We start from the raw sequence: 17,768 nt of genomic DNA on the forward strand, positions 1-17,768 counted from the left end.
ACTCCGGCTCTCTATTTACTCTAAGCCACCCTTTCCATTTTCAGGTTTGTATCCTTGTACAGAGGACCATGTCATACATACAAAGTACAAAGACTCAGTGAGTCAACATCATACAAATTTTGTATTCAGGCATGTAATGAAGCTGGTGAAGGTCCCCTTTCGCAAGAATATATTTTCACTACTCCCAAATCTGTTCCAGCTGCCTTGAAAGGTAAAGATGCTGCTACTTTGTTTGTTTGTTTGTTTGTTTGTTTGTTTGTTTGTTTGTTTGTTTGTTTTTGAGGCAGTGAATGTTGTGGGGAGCATGGGAAGTGTTGAAAGAGATGGCAAGTTGGTGGTGGTAGTATTACATTACTCTTGGAGTATGTGGAGTGCTAAGCAGTTTTCAAAGTGCAGGTAGGGATAGTAAAGTAATGCTTTTTTAAGGTAATTGCCTGAAGCCTAAAACGTTTGCTCCAAAGCCAAGAGAGTTTATGCATTCTTTGATACAAGAATGCTTATATGTGAAATCCTTGCTTACCAGGAGAGAGAGTGGCCAGGCTGCTTAAGTAATTTGATGTGAAAGTTCTTTCTCCTATGTATATTAGAATAATTACTAGATTCTGATAATTCTAATTCTAATAGTAAAATATCGTTAGGCATAGCACCTAATTTTCTTGAATAAGATAAGCATTTACACTCACCAAGTTTTAGTGTATTCTGTCCTAGGATACCTTAGCTAGCAAGAGACCAAAGTATTGTTACTCTGTTCCAGGAAGTGTTGGAAGAATACATTTTAATCTGAGTCTCTTCTTTTTCTAAGTCAAAAATCACACGTAAAGTACAGACCTTTACAAAGCATGAGAATGTAATGTTAAGTGACAGCAAGCAGAGTGAAGCTGTTGCTTTGTGGTTTCCTTCAGCACCAAGGATAGAGAGAATGAACGATCACACCTGTGAAATCACGTGGGAGGCTCTGCAGCCCATGAAGGGCGATCCGGTTATTTACTGCCTTCAGGTCATGGTGGGAAAAGACTCTGAATTCAAACAGGTATGATGCGTTTGAGTTATTATATGTTTCTTCTGTTCCTCCTTTTGATTAAGTAGTTTGAAATTATTGTGCTAGTTAACCATGCTTTCTGTTACTAAATAGCAGAAGGTAGCATCTCCTAAAACTGTTATCATAGACACAAGTGATATGAGTAATATGGCCTCTCTGCTTTTATATTGATGGTTACTAAACACAGCTTCACACCTCAAGTGGTGATAGAATTGTCTGCTAATGGGAAGAAATGGCAAAAAGAAAACAGAAAAAATGGTACAGAATTGAGACACACAAACAATCTTTGCACTAAGCTGTTTGAAGACAGTCGGCAATATTTTAAAAGGTCTGATGCTGTAAGTTATGCCTCTTCATAGAGAACTGTGGATTAAGCAGTATAAACATTCAGGTGAAGGAAAACTTGGTTTTCATATAACTCAGTAATTGGTTTCTTAGAATCATAGAATGGCCTGGGTTGAAAAAGACCACAATGATCATCTAGTTTCAGCCAACCCCCCCTGCTCTGCACAGGGTCACCAACCACCAGAGCAGGCTGCCCAGAGCCATTTTTGCATTTCTCACTCCATGAATCCAGATGCTCTTGAGAATGATGCTATATAGACACCTAAATGGATAAATCAACAAGATACTTCTTTTCTCTGTACTCTTATAGGACGGAATATGGGGACTGTGCATTCCTCAGTAGTCTCTCTTTGTTTTTAGAATGAAGTATATTTTCATAGAATCATAGAATGAACCATGGAATTCTTACCCTTGGATCATTTCAGGAGTAGGGCATGCTGTGTCTTCCAGAGCATGCCTGATAATTGGCATGGAATTAGGCTTCTAAACTCTCTTTCACATTATTAAGCAAGCAGTCAATTGTGTTTCCTTCCAGAAAGGAAACACAATTAATTCTGGTATAAGTATATACAAAATATGTTATGATTTTATTATAGGCCAGTATTAAATATCTGTTGCTCGTGCTTCAGTAAGTTATAGATGTTTAATATTTTCATTTATCATAACTTTTGGAGAAGAGGAGGCTAAAGGGAGACCTCATTGCTCTCTACATCTGCCTGAAAGAAGACTGCAGAGAGGAGGGTGTCAGTCTCTTTCCTCAGGTGACAGGTGATAAGACATGTGGAAGTGGCCTCAAGTTGCACCAGAAGAGTTTTAGATAGAATATCAGGAAGAATCAAGAAGCAATCCTAAGCCCTGGAGTTGTTTAAGAGATGTGGAAATGTGACACTAAGGGACACAGTTCAGTGATGAGACTCAGTAGGTCAGGCAGATGATTTTGAAGGTATTTTCCAACCTAGAGATTGTGATTCTAGTGCAGTGCTATGTTTGTTGTGTCCATTTGTTTGGGCTTTTTCGGTACACTCTGAACTGTAATCCAAGGTATTTATTATCTTGTCATGAAAACACTCTTTATAGAATCATAGAAAGCTTAGAGTTGGAAGGCAACTTTAAAGGTCATGTAGTCCAGCTCCCCTCCAATCAACAGGGCCACCACAGCTAAATCAGGTTGCCCAGGGCCTGAGCCAGCCTCTTCTTGAAAGTCCAGGGACAGGGCATCAATAGTATCGTAGAGTCTTTAGAGGTGGAAGGGACCTCTAAAGGTCAAATTTATGGTAACTTTAAAATCGTAAATGCAGTATTAAATACGTAAGTAGGACATAATCTGTGTACTTGCTTCTAGAGATGGATTCAAATAATGCTTTAATAAGCGATGTGCATTGCCATATGAACTGGACAAGAAAATAAGGTTGCAACTGAAGGTGTATGGTTCCTTTCACCTTTCCGGAGGAGATTAGCACAGTAAATTGCAATAAAATGAGTAGATTGGTTTTCAGAAATTAATACTGGAGCAGTAAGCACGGTGGAAGAAGCCTTTAAGGTACTTAAATGTGATGGCAAGAATTTTCTTTGACATGGGTAAAAAACAAACTGCCTCATGGAGAGATGTAAACTCTCTGGTGTTTGCTACCACTTCCCTGCAGAAATTTCCCAACTGAGTTCCTCGTGTCATTGCTCCCCATGCTTCAGACAAAATGGGTTAATAATCTACTATTTGAGGTGTATACATCAATCAGATTCTTAAAAGGATTATGTAATAATCATGTTAGTACCCCAGCAAACAGTTTGAGGTAGGAAGCATAGAATTACGGAATGGTTTGGGTTGGAGGGGAATCTTAAAGATTATCTAGTTCCAACCTCCTGCCAGGGGAAGGTAGCTTATGGCAAAGCATGGGGGCAAGAAGCTGAGAACAGTAACCTATGTCATCTGGCATATCTGTAGCTAGAGTGAAACAGTCATACATTATCCTGAGTTGGCAGTGACCCATGAGGATTTTAGAGTCCAACTCCTGACTACACAAAGGGCAACTTAAGAATTAAGCCGTGTATCACAGTGCTTCTTCGACACCTGCAGGCTTGGGGCCAGGACCACTTCCCTGAAAAGCCTGTTCCAGTGCCTGAGTACACTCTCAGTGTAGAACTTTTTTCCTAGTATCCCATCTGATCTCTCCCTAACGCAGCTTTAAGCCATTCCCTCATGTTCTCTCGCCAGTCACCACAGAGAAGAGGTCAGCACCTCCATCTTGTGAGGGACTTCTAGACAGCAGTGAGATCAGTTCTCTAAGTTGAACAAGCCAGTCATCCTCAGCCACTTCACATAAGTCATGCCATGCCACCTTGGCCTTTCAGCATCTTCACTGCCTTTCTTTGGACACATTCTAATATGTTGGCGTCGTTATACTGTGGAGCCCAAAACTTCACACAGTACTCGAGGTAGGACTGCACTGCTGCTGGTTATAGTGAGACAGTGATTCCTTTCAGCCAGTTAGCTCTGCTGTTCTTGATGCACCCCAGGATATGGCCCTGCCTTTTTTGCCACCAGGGCACATTGGTGAACTCAATATGAGTCAACATCAGTCCCAATCCCCAGAATCCTCCCTGTGGGGCTGCTCTCCAGCCACTTGTCCCTTCACCTGCCAGAATAATCTCCATAATTTTACCAAGCACCAAAGTGAGACTGATAGACTGTAATTACCAGAATCCTCTTTCCCTTCTTGAAAATTGGAAAAACATTTGCTAGCTTCCAGTAAAATGGGGCCTTTCCAGATTTCCAAGACCACTGAGACAGATACCCAAAAGAGGTCTCACAGTAACATCGTCCAACTCTTCGAGTACTCTGGAATGAATCATAGAACCGTAGAATGGCCTGGGCTGAAAAGGACCACAATGCTCATCCAGTTTCAACCCCCTGCTATGTGCAGGGTCACCAACCAGCAGACCAGGCTGCCCAGAGCCACATCCAGCCTGGCCTTGAATGCCTCCAGGGATGGGGCATCCACAGCCTCCTTGGGCAACCTGTTCCAGTGCATCACCACCCTCTGGGTGAAAAACTTCCAGCTGGTTGTTGGTGTTAACCACTTCTTAGACTCCCAGGATCAGCATGGAGTGCCTAATTGAGCAAATTTGCAGCCATGAAAGGCCCTGTAAAAAGCAACAAAATCTCAAGTGGGCCCAATTTCTCTTTGTAGGTGTATCAGTAGGAACTAAGCTGATATTCACATAGCTTGGTAGAGTTTGATTTTTCTGCTCAAAATCTCTCATCTTTTTTCTTTCCAGTATCTGGGTTTCTTTAATTGGTAGAAGGATATAGAAATATCACATCAGTTGTTTTGCCTACCGCTATTTTATTGTTAGACAGTATTTTACAAGTGCAAACTTCCAACCATTCAAAGAAAGAAGCAGGAAATCTGTTCCGATTTTGCTGTGTGAAGTTATTGTTGTGCCTGTGGCTACCCATGAACTCAGCGCTCTGACAGCCAGGCAGCTGAGTATTACTGGAATCTATGGTCTGGAAACTCTTGGAAAAAGCTTTTCTTCATCTCAAAATTGTTTGTGTGCAGCGACAGGGCAGGTCATCGAAAGTGCAGCTTCTCAAAATTCCACTGATTTATATTGTATATTCGATAGCAAGCAATGAGGCCACATAAACACACCCTACTCTGAGCAGAAGCTGGCCAGTATTGTAATGGAGAAAAAGAATAGGCTTTTTTAATTGTTATTACCAGTAAAAGGAGGACTAAAGGAAATGTTTGACCGCTACCTGATGACGTTAGTCACCTCACAAACAGGGACAGCGGTCCAGCAGAGACATTTAATGCTATCTTTGCCTCTCTCTAATGTGAGTGATGAGTGCTGGACCTCTGGAGCTTTGGTTTGGAGAAACACAATTTGAGGAGTGACAAGCTCCTGGCTGACGTTGAACTTGAGTGGGATTTGCTGCTGTGAGTGAATGAAGTCTAGGAGCCTGATGAGATGGGACTGTCTATGAGGGTGGACTGTGATAGGACAGGGGGGAATGGTTTTAAACTGAGACAGGGGAGGTTTAGATCAGATATCAGGAGGAAGTTTTTCACTCTGAGGGTGGTGATGCACTGGAACAGGTTGCCCAAGGAGGTTGTGGATGCCCCATCCCTGGAGGCATTCAAGGCCAGGCTGGATGTGGCTCTGGGCAGCCTGGTCTGCTGGTTGGTGACCCTGCACACAGCAGGGGGGTGAAACTGGATGAGCATTGTGCTCCTTTTCAACCCAGGCCATTCTGTGATTGTGTGAACTAATTGAGACACCCGTGGAAAGTCGTCTTTGTGCTGGGGTCTGCTGAAATGATGAATCACAGAACAGACTCCTTTAGGCTTTCCTAATACAACGCCTATTGGGCTGAATGACAGTATTTGAAACACACGGTATCTTAACTACAGCAAAGTAGTTGGATTGGATTAGATTTAATGAATGAAGTAGCCCAATGTAGTTAATTACCTAAAATCTTGTGATACAATTTTAGATATTAGGAAATGGAAGATTATATCCTGTGGTCTGGTATTTCTATTTCAAGCGGTCACTTAACATTGCAGATTTCAACAGAGTTTAATAGGTCTTCGTCATGCCTTAAAAGAATCTGTGGTTCTTTTTCTGTGCTACGTGGAAGATATTGGAGACTTTCTTGTACTGAAACTGTGTTTGTGAGCTTTTTTGTATATTTTTCTTTCAATGGGTATGAACACAATTACCTTCACCATCGAATCACAGGATGGCTTGGGTTGGAAGGGGCCTTAAACCCTTCCAGTTCCAACTCCCTGCATGAGCAGTGCCTCCCAGCAACTCAGGCTGCCCAGAGCCCCATCCAAGCTGGCTTTGAGTGCCTCTGGGGATGGAGCACCCAGAGCTTCTCTGGGCAGCTGTGCCAATGCCTCACTACCCTCATAGTGAATAATTTCTTTCTAATGCTTCTTTTAGTTTAAAACCATGACCCCTAGTCTTATCACTGCACTCCCTGATGAAGACTGCCTCCTCAGTTCTCCTGTAGGCTCCCTTTGTGTACTGTAAGGCTGCAGTGAGGTCCCCAGAGCCTTAGAATCATTTAACTTTGAAAGGACACTTAAAGGCCATTTGATCCAACTCCCCTGCAATGAGCAGGGACAGCCACAGCTCCATCAGGTGCTCAAAGCCCCTCCAGCCTGACCTGGAATATCTCCAGGGATGGGGCATCCACCACCTCTTTGGGCAACCCATGCCACTGCCTCGCCACCCTTATTGTAAAAAAACTTCTTCATATCCAGTCTAAATTTCTCCTGTTGTAGTTTGAAACCATTTTCCCTTGACCTGTCACAGCAGACCCTGCTAAAGAGTCTGTTCCCTTCTTTCTTACGGCCCCCCTTTAGATACTGAGAAGCCGCTCTCAGGTCTCCCTCAAACCTATTCCAGGCTGAACAGCCTCAACTCTCATCCTGTCTGCATAAAGAAAGGCGTGTTGAGGGACGTATACGTATGTGTGGCATTTTTACTCGATGCATCTTTTCTTTACTGACAGATTTATAAGGGTCCGGACTGCTCGTTCCGATACACAGGCCTCCAGCTGAACTGTGAATATCGTTTTCGTGCGTGTGCCATTCGCCAGTGCCAAGAGACATCGGGACACCAGGACCTGATAGGCCCCTACAGCTCACCAGTGCTATTCATCTCTCAGAGGACTGAACCACCGACGAGCACCAACAAGGACACTGTGCAAACCACAAGGACACAATGGTCACAGAGCGACCAAGTGTGTGCTGCTGTCATTCTTGCACTTTTTGCTATCTTTTCCATTCTGATTGCTGTTATCATTCAGTACTTTGTAATAAAGTGAAGAAAACGGATTTATTTTAGAATGCTGCCCATTACATTTTACTTTCTCATAATCTAAAAAAAATTCTGTTCTCTTGCTTTTACAAAAACAGGCATTTAGCACCGGCATTGGGACTGATGCAAACCCTTTCAGCCACTTTAAAATGCTTACTGGTAGGTGTAGGCTGACACACGTTATTAGAATGCAAGCCACAGAAATACAATCTTTTTTTTAATATGCCTTCTTGCAGTACAAACTTCATATGGGGCAAGCAGTGCTTAACGTAAAGGGTTTGACCAGTAAACACGAGTGTAGAAATGGTTTCCTGGCCCACACTTTTAAGGGTTGCTACCGTAACAGGGAAGAATGTGTAGAACGCATTTAAAACTTACTCTTAACAAACTTGTGCTGTATACAATATTAATCTGATGCTGTGAAAGCAATTTAGCGCTGTATTTCTACCTCCTCATTTGTCTTAAATATTTGGAAGGCAGGATACATGATGAAAAATGGAAGGGGCTTTTCTCAGGCAGCAAATAATAAACTGGATGGAAGAGTGTGCACGAAGGAAGCTTCTTACCCGATAAATGTGGAGTTCTTCACTGCAAGTAGATGTCTTGGGAAGACTGCGAGGGGATGGCACAAGTGGTTTATCTTCCCCCCAGGATTTGATGTGTGCTCATCAAAATGCCTCTTCTTACGAATCCAGAAGGGAGAGCGAGAGAGAACTTTTTAGATTTGTTACTCAAATTGAAAACTCGTTCTGAAGTTGACCTTTTGATCGGATGCAGTTTATACAGGTGTCTGTGCCCTCCGGTTTGGCCAGTTTGTAGATTTTTTGAGACAAAATTCATTTCTGAATCTTTGCTGTTACCCCGCCACTCACTTGCCATACCCACCAGAATCCAGCACTGCCTTTCGTTTGCTTTTTCTTTTCTTTCTTCCTTTGGGGCACCAAATCAGAAGACGAAGTGTAGTAATTTGCACCAGAAAACTTAAAGCTGCTTTTTTCTCGAGATCCTAATGTTTAATGTAATGTCTCTTTTTGGATACTGTACCAAATCGTTAACTGCATGTAGTTAATGTCGCATTAGAGCACTTTGCAATTGCATAACTCATCAATGTTTTGTGAGCTTGCGTTCGTGAGTTCTTGGATGAGCAGACTGAATTCCATCAAGTATCCCATGGAACATCTCGCTGGATGTCGATGATTGCCAGTGACACAGAGCTTGTAGTGAACTATCTTTGAAAACTCTTGTCTCATCACACTTACGTTCTTTGTTATACACTTTGTAATTAGCTACTTTTAATTTATTTGAGTTACAAGATAGTGGATCATTAATGACTCCTAGTTGCGTTCAGTTTAGCATTTTTAATGGTATTAAACACTTCTGTCAGTCTTAATGATAATAAAAAAGGAACCTCTGTCTCGTGCTTTGAAGATCTCTGAAGACTTTCTCGTACCTTAGAGCGGGCATGTATCGTACTTGGTTATACGTCCAATGAGCTGTGCTGTACAAAACTGTTGCTGAGTTTCGTTTTTGGTTTTAACAAAAAAAAAAGCAATGGCGAAGAGCCTGGCCTCCAAGTGAGCGGAATGGTCTGTCTTTGAGATGTACTGTATGTTTACATTTGATTTCCAACCTGTCATTTTGACGTGCAGGCCGATTCCTCCCCCGACCACAGTGACAACAGGTGTTTTCTAGAGCCCTCCCCCCGGTGCCACGTTTGGCAGCACGCACGCGGTTGAGTGGAACAGCCCAGAGATTTCTTACGGTCGAATGTCTCAAATGGTAAAGATTTGTTACTACAGTGAAGCTGCGGTGACTTCTGTTTTTCATAGTCAAATCCAAATGAGCTCCTATTTTTGATAGTCATTTAATAGCGTATTTGCCATTTGAGCCTCAGTGCGTATGACTGCATTGAAGACAGTTTTTAATGTAATCTTAATTTTACCTCATATTCTGTACATTCCAAAAAGAAAAAAAAAAAATGAAAAAAAAAACTTTTTAAAACGTTATAGTTACACTACCAAACATATCACTTTGCAACTGTACGACGTCGGACTTCATGAAGATGAAACCTGTATAGTCTCATAGAAAATGCATAAACGATGTAGCAAAGTATCTTTAAACTCTGTGGGAAATAAAAGCATCCTTCTTTTTCTTCGTTCGTCCCTTCTGTTCCTCCGCCCTCCGTCCGCTCGGGCGGGGCGGGGCGGGCCGAGCTCGGGGCGCGGGGCGCGGGGCCGGGCGGGAGGCAGCGAGGGAGCGCCGTGCGGCAGCCGCGACCCGGAGCCATGTGGGGGAACGGCAGCCGGGCCGAGCCCTGGGCCGCGCCGCCGTGCGACGAGCGGCTGTGCTCGGCGCTGCCGCTGCGGGCGCTCGTGCCGGTGACGGCCGTGTGCCTGGGGCTCTTCGCGGTCGGCGTGGTGGGCAACGTGCTGACGGTGCTGGTCACCTGCGGGCACCGCGACGCCCGCAGCACCACCGACCTGTACGTGGGCAGCATGGCGATGTCCGACCTGCTCATCCTGCTCGGGCTGCCCCTCGACCTGTACCGCCTGTGGCGCTCCCGGCCCTGGATCTTCGGGCAGCTGCTGTGCCGCCTCTCGCACTACCTGAGCGAGGGCTGCACCTACTGCACCATCCTGCACATCACCGCCCTCACGGTGGAGCGCTACCTGGCCGTCTGCTTCCCGCTGCGGGCCAAGGTGCTGGTCACCCGGCGCCGCGTCAGGGCCGTCATCGGCGCCCTCTGGGCCTTCGCCCTCCTGTCGGCGGCGCCCTTCTTCTTCCTGGTCGGCGTGGTGCAGCCCGACAACCGCACCGACTTCAGCCGCGAGTGCAAGCCCACCCCGCGGGCGCTGGAGTCCGGGCTGCTGGGCGCCATGTTCTGGGTCACCACCTCCTACTTCGTGCTGCCCGTCGTCTGCCTCACCGTCCTCTACGGCTTCATCGGGCGCGAGCTGTGGCGCAGCAGGGGCCGCCTGCGGGGTCCCGGCGCTGCCCTCCGGGAGCGGGGCCACCGGCAGACCGTCAGGATCCTGGGTGAGTCCCGCGGCCGCGCCCCTGCGGCTCCTCTCGCTCCCGGGAGCCGGCGGGTCCGTCCCGGTCCGGGCTCCCGTCTGACCCACCGGCTGCGTCGCGCCTGTCCGCAAACTGGGCTCCTCCAAGGGCGTCTGACTGGGGGTCTGATTCGTGTTTATAAATGGCCAGAGGGAGGTGAAATGAATGAGGCCGGGCTCTGCTTGGTGGCGTGTAGCAATTGGACAAGGAGTAACGGTCTTGAACACAGGGAGTTGCACACTGACGTGTGGAAGAACTTCTTTACGGTAAGGATGACAGTGCAGGAGCAGGCTGCCCGGAGAGGTTGCAGAGTCTCCTTCTGTGGAGATACTCAGGGCCCATCTGGATGCCCGTCTGTGTGACCTGTTGTAGAGAACGTGCTTTAGCAGGGAGTTGGACTCAATGATGTCTCGAGCTCCCTTCCAGCAGTGCTGTGGTTCTGCTCTCCTTTGGCCTGGGACCAAAGCAGCCTTAGAGTCCTGTGCACAGAGCATCCCAGCTCACATACAGCCGTGGGAGCCAGCACGCCCTGTGAGGTTCACTGATAGCTCATACAAGCGCGCTTTGTCTGACTTTCTTAGAGTTGCAAAGTCCTTTGAGTTGGGAGAGACCACTAGAGGCCATGTGGTCCAACTCCCCTGCGCTGAACAGGGACACCTACAGCTCCATCAGGTGCTCAGAGCTCCATCCAGCCTGACCTTGGGTGTCTCCAGGAACAAGGGCATCCACAGCCTCTCCAGACAACCTGTGCCACTGCCTCACCACCCTTACTACACAGAGGCAAAGGGCACACCCTTTGCTAACTTACTGGGAAGGCTGCCTGCCGTGAGGCAGGGCTCTCCAACAGAAATGCATGCATCCAAACTCAGAACCTGCTGAACCATCTTTAAAAAGAAAGCAGTCGCCCTTTAGTCCCAGGGCTGACAGCTGGGCTTGATGCTATTCCATTTTTCAACAGCGAGGGCCATTTAGTTCTATATAAATTTCCATATAACCACATATTTCTATATATCCATATCTTTCTGTGTGATGATTCTTGCTTACCTCAAAGGAGCTGACAGAGTTCTGTATGTGATGCATTCCAGGCACAGACTTGCTTTGGCTTTATTCCTTTTGCTAAGCTGTGAGAAACGTGAGGGATCCTCCACAAATGATTATTCACTTCACTTGCATTCATTTATAGGCAAGAATGATTGCACTTGTGGATACAGTGATACATTTTGCAGTCACCCCATAGGTGACACTTTTAAACCACACGCTTGGCTGTTTCACATCTGCTTCAGCCGTGTGGCTGCTGTAACAGTGTTTGGATGTGGTGCAGGTGCTGTGCTAACACTGCTGTGCCCTGCGGTCTTGTTTTGGGAACTGAGATGTGCGTAGGAGCAGCGCTGTAAGCAGCAGCTCTGTGCTTCCACAGGTACGTCTCCTAATTCCAGCTGTGGTTTCCGTATCATCTGTGTGACATCACAGGCATCCCCAGGGGGAATCCTTGTTGTTCTGATCCCATTGTACAGGCGTTGTGCTTCTGTTACATTTTTCTCAGCAAACTCAGCCGTTGGAGATTGTCTGAGTTTTTTGTCCATCGCCTCTTAATCCAAAGGCTGACAACTGCACTCAGTGCTGTTCCCATTTTCAACAATTGGATGCCATTTATTTCTGTACATCATTTCTACTGTCTGCAAAACCAGATGGAATTGTGTGAAAGAGAAGGCTGTGGGGAGAGCTGAGAGCAGCCTCTGAGTGTCTACAGGGGAGCTGTAAGAAGGAAGGGGACGGATTCTATAGCAGAGTCCATTGTGACTGGGCAAGGGAAAATGGTTTCAAACTAAAAGAGGGGACATTTAGACTGGATATAAGGAAGACGTTTTTAAAGTAAGGGTGGTGAGGCAGTGGCACAGGTTGCCCAGAGAGGTGGTGGATGCCCCATCCCTGGAGATACTCAAGGTGAGGCTGGAGGGGATGTGAGCTGTAGGTGTCCATGTTCATTGCAGGGGAGTTGAAGCAGATGGCCTTTCAGGGTCCCTTCCAAATCAAATCATTCCATGATTCTGTGAAATTGAGAATACAAGATGACTGTTGGATTAACTCACTCCCTAACTATGGTTTGTATTGTTTTGTCTTGTAGCTGTGGTGATCCTGGCCTTTGTCATTTGCTGGTTGCCTTTCCACATTGGCAGGATCATATTTATAAACACCCGAGACACCAGAACGATGCTGTTCTCCCAGTACTTCAACATCTTTGCCCTGCAGCTGTTCTACCTGAGTGCCTCCATCAATCCCATCCTTTACAACCTCATCTCACAGAGGTACCGGGCAGCAGCCTGCAAGCTCCTGCTGCCTTGCCAGCGTGTGAGAAGGGCTCTGGTGGGAACAAAAATGTCCAGGACCTACACAGAGACCAGCAGTGGCATAAGACACAGGTAAATGGGCAGCTCCAAGGCTGTGCCCCAGCAGTGGGTTTCACGAGGCATTCCGTGCAAGGAGGGACGCTTCCCACTGCAAAGAGTCACAGAAGTCACATCTGTCAGAGCTTTGGTAGCGTATCCACTCTCTGTGTGCCAAAATACTTGGATTTTTGCCAGCAGAGCAAGCAGGGACCATAAAACAGTGAGAATGGTGTGAAAGCCAACACTAAAGGAACAGCTGGAGGATATTACTGGTGAAACTGCGGGTTTGGTTTATTTTGTGTTGTTCAGCCACGTTTGTACTCTACGATCCCTGGTGCTTTCTAAACATCTTAACATCAGGGACTGCAAAGCAAGGGGTGACTCGCAGAGAGCCTGTGCTGTTTTCAAGCAGTTTTCTCACAAGGAGACGGATGCAGAAGGAATTGCCCACCGCCATCAGCACTTTTATAAGAAGGGGATGCATGTTTTTATTAACCAGTCTTGCTACCGTGAGTGTGAGTTTCCAGGACAATTTAACTGACTCTTCCCCTGGGAGAGCATATCCTCTGCACTCAGCTCTGTTGATCTGCCCCATGCCATTAAACACATCTCTTAATTACTGGCAACCAATTTAGATATCGCTGCTTACATCCTCTTGGCAGTGTTTGGTTAGCATTAGTGTGTAACCACCTGGCACCGGGCTACCCCGGTACAGAGGTCGTGATGTTTGAGATTCCCTTGGGGTAAATTAAGGGGGAACATCAACAAATGGCTGGTTAACAGTTTCATTCAAATTATTTATTGCCTGGTGATTTTTGGTGCTATATAAGAAACCGTAGAATCGTAGAATGGCTTGGATTGGAAGAAAGCTTAAAAACCACCTAACTGCAACCCTGTGCCATGGGCAGTGCCAGCCAGCAGCTCAGGCTGCCCAGGTCCCCATTCAGCCTGGCCTTGAGTGCCTCCAGGGATGGGGCACCCACAGCTTCTCTGTGCAGCTGTGCCAGGGCCTCACCACTCTCTGAGTAAAGAATTTCCTCCTAACATCTAACTTACATCTCCCCTTTTTAAAGCCATTTCCTCTTGTCCTGTCACTCTCAGACTGTGTAAAAAGTCACTCTCCCTCCTGTTTATATGCTCCCTTCAAGTACGGAGGGCCGCAATGAGGTCTCCCCAGAGCCTTCTATTTTCCAAGCTAAACAAGTCCAATTCCCTCAACCTTTCTTCAGAGGAGAGGTGCTCCAGACCTCTGAGAATCTTCATGGCCTTCCTCTGGACCAGCTCCAGCAAATCTGCATCCCTCCAGTGTTGGGGTGTCCAGGTCTGGACGCAGTACTGCAGATGGGGCCTCACGAGGGCAGAGCAGAGAACAGTCCCCCCGTTATTCTTGCTGCCACCCCTCTGCTGACGCAGCCCAGAATACTGTTGGCCTTTTGAGCTGCAAATGCACACCTCTGGCTCATGTTTTGTCCACAAGGACCCACAAGTCCTTCTTGGCAGGATTGCTCTCAGTGAGTTCTTTTCCCAGTCTGTACACATATCTGGGATTTTCTTGACCAAAATGGCCTTGTTGAACCTCATTAGGTTCCTGTGGGCCCACTTCTCAAGCCTGTACAGGTCCCTGTGGATGGCATCCCTTCCTTCTTCATATCACCTGCACCACACAGCTTGGTACGGTCCCTGGATGGACCTGTGGGACACCACTCATGAGGATAATTTATGATGATATGCCTCGTGTGATGTTATAATATATACGCTGTAGAGAGAGAAAGGGGTTACCACCATTGTGGGACCCAGCAGTGTCCCAGCAATGCTCATGGTGGGCACACACCAGCTGTCAGCCTTCTGTGCTCAGACAGCCCCCCTAAGGACGTATGCAGTCACCATTTGTCAGTGAGTCTGAGATCTTATGTGGTCATCAGGCCCCTGTAACGCTGTGATAGAGGTGCGGCCCTAACCCTGCACAAGTGCATTTCAAGGTTTGGGGCACTCTGGAAATAGGTGGTTGGTCAGAGAGGCCTCGCTCTCCCCGTCCCCAAATGACTGCTCATTGGCCCTCTGTGGTGTGCAGTGAAGTTGGCAGTATCTCTTCTTCCCCCACTGTTATTTATTGGAACTCAGCAGGTCTGTGTGTTCTTACAGGATAAGGATTTGGGTCTGATGGAATGCACCTCTCCTTAGACAGCTTCCTCCAGCCACTTTTTATCTTGTTACTATGGTGGTCTCCTTTTAGTCTTCTACCAAGTGCTTGGGACATTAACCTTCTGCTTCTCAGTCTCTTCCACAGTGCTCTGTCATGTTATGTTCTTGTGGTGCAATGTGCCAAGGTAGCCAAGCTCCCCTGGCTGAGCTGCGTGCCCAGCATGCTGGCTGTGCCTGGACCTACAGCTGCAATGCAAGCCATAAAACAACATGCTAGCTTTGCTCCAAAGGTCTACAATACAAACTCAAGCTGAGCAACTGAGGCACAAGTGTTTGTTAGGGAGGGAGGGCTACAGGGAGTTACAGTGCCATTTCTTTGGAGAGTGAGTACATTTTACCTCTGTATCTTACCCGCTTTCCTTCTGGCTGTAGTAAAATAAGCCTGGAACAAAAATCAATGAAGTGGGACTGCGCTTAAACACACATGCTTAGTGCATACTGAAGTTACCATCTGTCCTACCTGAAATGTGGACTGTTCCAAATCCAGCTTATGGATCTCAGCACAGTAGGGCTGAACCCAGGCCTTCTCCAACCTTAGAAGTATGACCAAACTCTTCATTTGACTCTGAGTCACCAAATTAAATACGTGAAGACACAAAGCTCCGCAGCTCCTGGCACACACATGGAGCATTCTCCTCACATCAGCTTCGCTGCAGCTTTGGGGCTGGGTTGGTTTGCTTTTGCTGGGTGGTGCCCTTCAGTAAAATACATCAAAATGACAGAACAGCTGGCACATTGCAGAGGTAGGAGGAAGAAAGGGAACCGTTGTCGCACTGCTGTGCGGCCACGCAGCGCTCTCCTGCATGCCTGCAGTCTGCTGGTGATGCCTCTTTTTCCTCTGGCTGCTGAGCTGCACTGGGCCTGGTGCCCACTGCTGGGGTGTGTGGCACCTGCCTGCACTTGGCATCCTCCTGCTTCCTGCAGCAGGCTGCGAGGAGGGGGTCTGATGTGCTGGCCAGACCGTTGGCGTCCTCGTGATAAATACCCTTATGGGAGCAGTACAACAACACATGCAGCAAACCACATCTGTGAGCTTGTAATGCCTTTTAATTAATGTTCCATCCCCATTAGGGCATATCCTTCAGAAATAAATTGAGTTGGTGAGTTTCCTTAGAATTACCGAGCCTGGAATCGCTGTGTGTGGCAGTCAGCACCAGGCCAAGCAAGCAGACAGCCTGCAAACAAACAGCAGCACTGGGTTATTCGTTCCCACAGCACTGCTCAGATGCAGCTTGGTTGTCTTTAGAAGGAATATTTCAAAAGTCATTTGTTTATGGACTATTAGGAAAAGTAGCAGAGAGCTTCAGAAACATACACAGAGAGATGACAGTAATAAAAAGAGAGAAATGGGGAAATGTGAAAGCAAAGCACAAAGAAAGGAGGAAAAGAGAAAGCCTATCCTCATGCATCTTGAAGGATCATTCACTTGAAATGCATGGGGGGAAAGCTGTGATCTGTGCACGGATGACTCTGGAGACTTCTTGCAGACCATAGTTAGCTGTACCCATACAGACATTAAACCAGGGACCAGAAAGTCACTCTCCAACTCTCATCTTAATTTCGAACTATCCAATTTCTGTACTCATCATGTAGCTGTACACTTCACATAGAAGTCCACAATAAATGCAGGATATGATATTCCCTTGGTTTAACATAAACTCATTTGCATTTGCAGTCATTGTTTCACTTAACATGACTCTAAAATAAAGTTTATCTTAGCTTATCCAAATTAGACAATCGCTATTAGAAACCTACTTGAAAAATTGAATTTCAATTCTAAAATAAATGTTGTGGAAAACTACTGTAAGCACAGTATTTCTCTTCTATTTAATCAGCTTGATATGCTTGTGTTAATCAAAACAGAGAACATCTGAGGCTGGCAGGATCCTCTGTGTCCCTCTGCTCCATCCCCCAGCCCAGCAGGGACACCCAGAGCAGGGTGCCCAGGGCCACGTCCAGGCAGCTCTGGGAGATCCCCAAGGAGGAGACCCCACAGCCTGTGGGCAGCCTGTGGCAGTGCTCCATCACTGCACAGCACAGAAGGGCTCCTGGTGTTCAGAGGGAACCTCCTGTGCTCCAGTTTGTGCCCATGGCCTCTGGTCCTGGCACCGGGCACAACTGACAGAGGCTCTGGTCTCTGGCACCCTCCTCTAGGAATGTATGGACATTGCTCTGCTAAGCAAAGGCATGGACATGAGATACTCCATTTTAACTAAACCTCCTTCTAAACTGTGGCAACAAATGGGTCTTCTGGTCCATGCAGACATTCTGCATTTCTTTCTGGTCTATTATGAAAAGACCATCAAGTCCTCAATTCCTTTCTCCAGTCTTCTTTAGAAGTGTGGAACCAGGCAAACAGAAATAGTTCCAGGCACATCTTTTGCAAGAAATCACAGCCTTGAAATCTCCATTCCCAAAACAGTACTGCTCCAAAAAGCAGTTGGCAGAACCAGGACAGGCAGCACCCAACTTCCTGGGAAAGGGCAAAAGTGCAGGATGCTGTGAGGAGCACAGGGACACAGCACAAACCCTCCAGAGAAACCCAGCATGGCCCAGGAGCTGCCCTTGGGTTGGGGCATTGTACCAGCAGCATCTGCAAATAACAAAGGGGTTTGCAATCCTTGTTGGTTTTTTTTTGGTTTTTTTTTCCCTTTAATGTATTCATGAGAACAAAACAACCAAAAAAATAGAACTGGACAGAGGGGCAAAAAAAAACCTGAGTGTTACCACTGTGTTGGATGGAGGTTTTGCATGCTCACAGCAATTGATCTTTCGGGAAACAAAGACCTTTGAAGCAGCTCAAGATGTGGCTAAAACGATGCTGTCTGCAAAGGCAGCTTGCATCTGGCCCAGCAGAACAGAGAGGTGCAGGGACATGTTTTCTTCCTACAGCCATCCCCTTAAAATCA

The 17,768-nt window shown here is 46.6% G+C and overlaps 2 protein-coding genes across 5 annotated transcripts in view; both read left to right on the plus strand.

The window, feature by feature from the left end:
- The window catches only part of FNDC3A (fibronectin type III domain containing 3A), a 114,049-nt gene extending 104,682 nt beyond the window's left edge, over window positions 1-9,367 (plus strand). For all 4 annotated transcript variants that reach the window (XM_048957289.1, XM_048957300.1, XM_048957309.1 and 1 more), the window contains 3 exons: window positions 45-211; window positions 903-1,030; window positions 6,909-9,367. In XM_048957289.1, the coding sequence (XP_048813246.1) occupies window positions 45-211; window positions 903-1,030; window positions 6,909-7,223 (610 nt within the window). In that variant the 3' untranslated portion in view covers window positions 7,224-9,367. The remainder of the gene's footprint in view (window positions 1-44; window positions 212-902; window positions 1,031-6,908) is intronic.
- Window positions 9,368-9,501: 134 nt separating this feature from the next.
- MLNR (motilin receptor) lies at window positions 9,502-13,735 on the plus strand. Its single transcript, XM_048957631.1, has 2 exons — window positions 9,502-10,252; window positions 12,396-13,735. The coding sequence occupies exons 1-2, from the start codon at window positions 9,502-9,504 to the stop codon at window positions 12,692-12,694; spliced, it is 1,050 nt and encodes a 349-aa protein (XP_048813588.1). The 3' UTR covers window positions 12,695-13,735.
- Window positions 13,736-17,768: the final 4,033 nt, after the last annotated feature.

Source organism: Lagopus muta, chromosome 1, assembly GCF_023343835.1.
Source record: "Lagopus muta isolate bLagMut1 chromosome 1, bLagMut1 primary, whole genome shotgun sequence".
NCBI classification, from domain to species: domain Eukaryota; kingdom Metazoa; phylum Chordata; class Aves; order Galliformes; family Phasianidae; genus Lagopus; species Lagopus muta.